General features: G+C 46.4%; 1 protein-coding gene across 1 annotated transcript; it reads left to right on the top strand.

Annotated features, from left to right (window-relative positions):
- Nucleotides 1-502: 502 nt before the first annotated feature.
- EAF02_002366 (uncharacterized protein) lies at nt 503-1,978 on the top strand (the record flags this gene model as incomplete). The annotated part of the gene is made up of 1 exon (XM_038898414.1): nt 503-1,978. One exon carries the CDS (start codon nt 503-505, stop codon nt 1,976-1,978), a length of 1,476 nt encoding a protein of 491 aa, XP_038762106.1.
- Nucleotides 1,979-2,198: the final 220 nt, after the last annotated feature.

Here is a 2,198-nt window from a genome sequence, read left to right as displayed (position 1 = left end):
TTATCAGAGACACTTATATATCCCAAGATGGATTTTGATGTGTTTGATTACTTTAAAGTTTTTCCATCTGCAGTACAAAGAGTTTATTTTGTGTTTTCTTTTTGTCATGGATAGATGATGAATCTTACAGTATTTACTGGTTGGATACTCACAGTTGTGTGAATACCCGACTTGTTGGCTCATACTGATTCGTCCATACTGGTTGGTAGCCGTAGTTTTGATTTATATTCACTAGTATGAGTATTGGATTGTTGGAGTTATTTAATAGAGGATCTTGTAGTGAAGGAGCACCAAGATGGGTTTGTATATTTTTTGCATGTTACACTGAGGATCTAGCTTTTGTTGATATAAACAAACAATTTTCTTCATTTCGATATCGCACAAGACCTTATGTAGCATTGAAAGTTATTACAGCAAGCACACATTACTTTTAAGAAAATACAACCCCTTCAACCTACCTAATATCAGATGCATCAAAATCACACCATCACAAAGCCACGAAATGTCACCCCTCTCAAGTCTCAACGAATCCCCCATCCACATCCCCTCACTCGGACCCTTTACCCCCTTCCACCCCTCTCTCACATTCACCAAACTCTGGACTCCAACCGACGAGCAACTCCTCCAAGAAGATTACCTCTCCAAAGATTTCCCCCTCTCAAAAAATCCTTTCCCACACACAATATACTATTCCTGGAACCTTCCCTCTAACGAGCCTTCGCATCCCGAATCCGATTACGTATGGCGCCTCGCGTATAAATTTTTCCAAAAATCTCCCTATGATTTATTTCCCAGGATGAAAATGGGCTCCAATCTCGATTTGTCGGATCGGGGGGTCTGTAAGCTTGTCGCGCAGGTACTATGTATACCAGGCGTGCAGGGCGATGTGGAGTTTCTGTATTATATTTTGCAATACGCAGCGCATTTCGTGTGTATACGAAGTCCCCAACCGAGGAAATATTCAGGAAAGTCACTGCAGCCTGAGCATTTGCATTTTATGGAAGAATTATCGAAAGAACCCTTTACCGAAAAATCCACCATTATGAAAAACACCACCCATACAACCCCCAAGCTTTACCACCGAAGCGATCCAGATCCTTCCTTCCCAGATAATGACATAATCCCCAATCGCAAACTCCTCACTCTTATAACCACCGCCTGGAATCTCTACGCCAAGCCTAGAATGCTCCCTCCGCTCTCAACCTACGATTTCGATATCCGACTCCAGATCTCCGCTATCGAAGTCGATGAGCGTGTTCGCGTCGCAAGTTTCAAGCGAGAGTGGAAAGTGCAGTGGCCACTTGAATATCGAAGGAATGTGGTGAGGAGACATGGATGTGGATATGCATATTTGTATCGGAATGGGTATGCGCGGGAACTGGTGGAGTTTGTTGAGAGGGTGGTTCCGGAGGGGTGGAATTTGAGGGATGGGGACAATGAAGGAGAGGAGGAGGAGTCGTTTTATTCGGTGAGGAGTATTGTACAGGGGATTGAGAGGTGTGGGGGTGGAGGGTGGGAGGTACGATGTATTGGGAGACATTTGGCTAGTATTCGGGGGAGGGAATGGCATTGTTTTTCTGGGGATGGGGGGTTGTATGAGGGTGGGGAGGGAATTTTGTTTTTTCCGGTGTTTATGAAGAGGGGGCGGACAGGGGAGGAGTTGGCTGTGGGTTTGGGGGAGGAGCGGAGAGGGGAGAAGAAGTGGGAGAGGAAAAAGGAAAGGGAATTGTGGATCGAAAGGACAGATGGGTTAGATAAGATACAAGAACAGGGACAGGAAAAACAGACATGGACTGCGGGACCCGATGAGGTATTTCTTGATCAGAATGGGGAGTATGTGGATATGGAGGATGAGGGGGGCTGGTTCATCCCGAAAGAGAAAAGTGAGACGTTGAGTGGATGTAGGAATTGCTGTCGACCGGTTTGTTGTCAGATGAGACGGAGGTGGAATGGTGTATTTTTAAGGACAGTGGTTTGAGAGGAGGAGTGTGGGGATAGAGGAAAGGGCTGAGTATGCAGCTTTGAGGGGTTGGGGTGTGAAGATAGAGGACGGGGATGAGTATGGAGCTTTGAGGGGGCGGGGTGTGAAGATAAAGGAAGGGGCTGAGTATGCAGCTTTGAGGGGATGGGGGCAGCTATCGGGCCGTTGATCTTGAGTAGTGGATTGAGAAGCTTGAGAAGCAGAGCGACAACGACGA

This window comes from Botrytis sinoallii, assembly GCF_014898435.1.
Source record: "Botrytis sinoallii strain Bc 23 chromosome Unknown BSIN_003, whole genome shotgun sequence".
NCBI classification, from domain to species: Eukaryota; Fungi; Ascomycota; class Leotiomycetes; order Helotiales; family Sclerotiniaceae; genus Botrytis; species Botrytis sinoallii.
The sequence above is the reverse complement of the archived record's forward strand: the minus strand, read 5'-3'. Positions and strand labels throughout refer to the sequence as shown.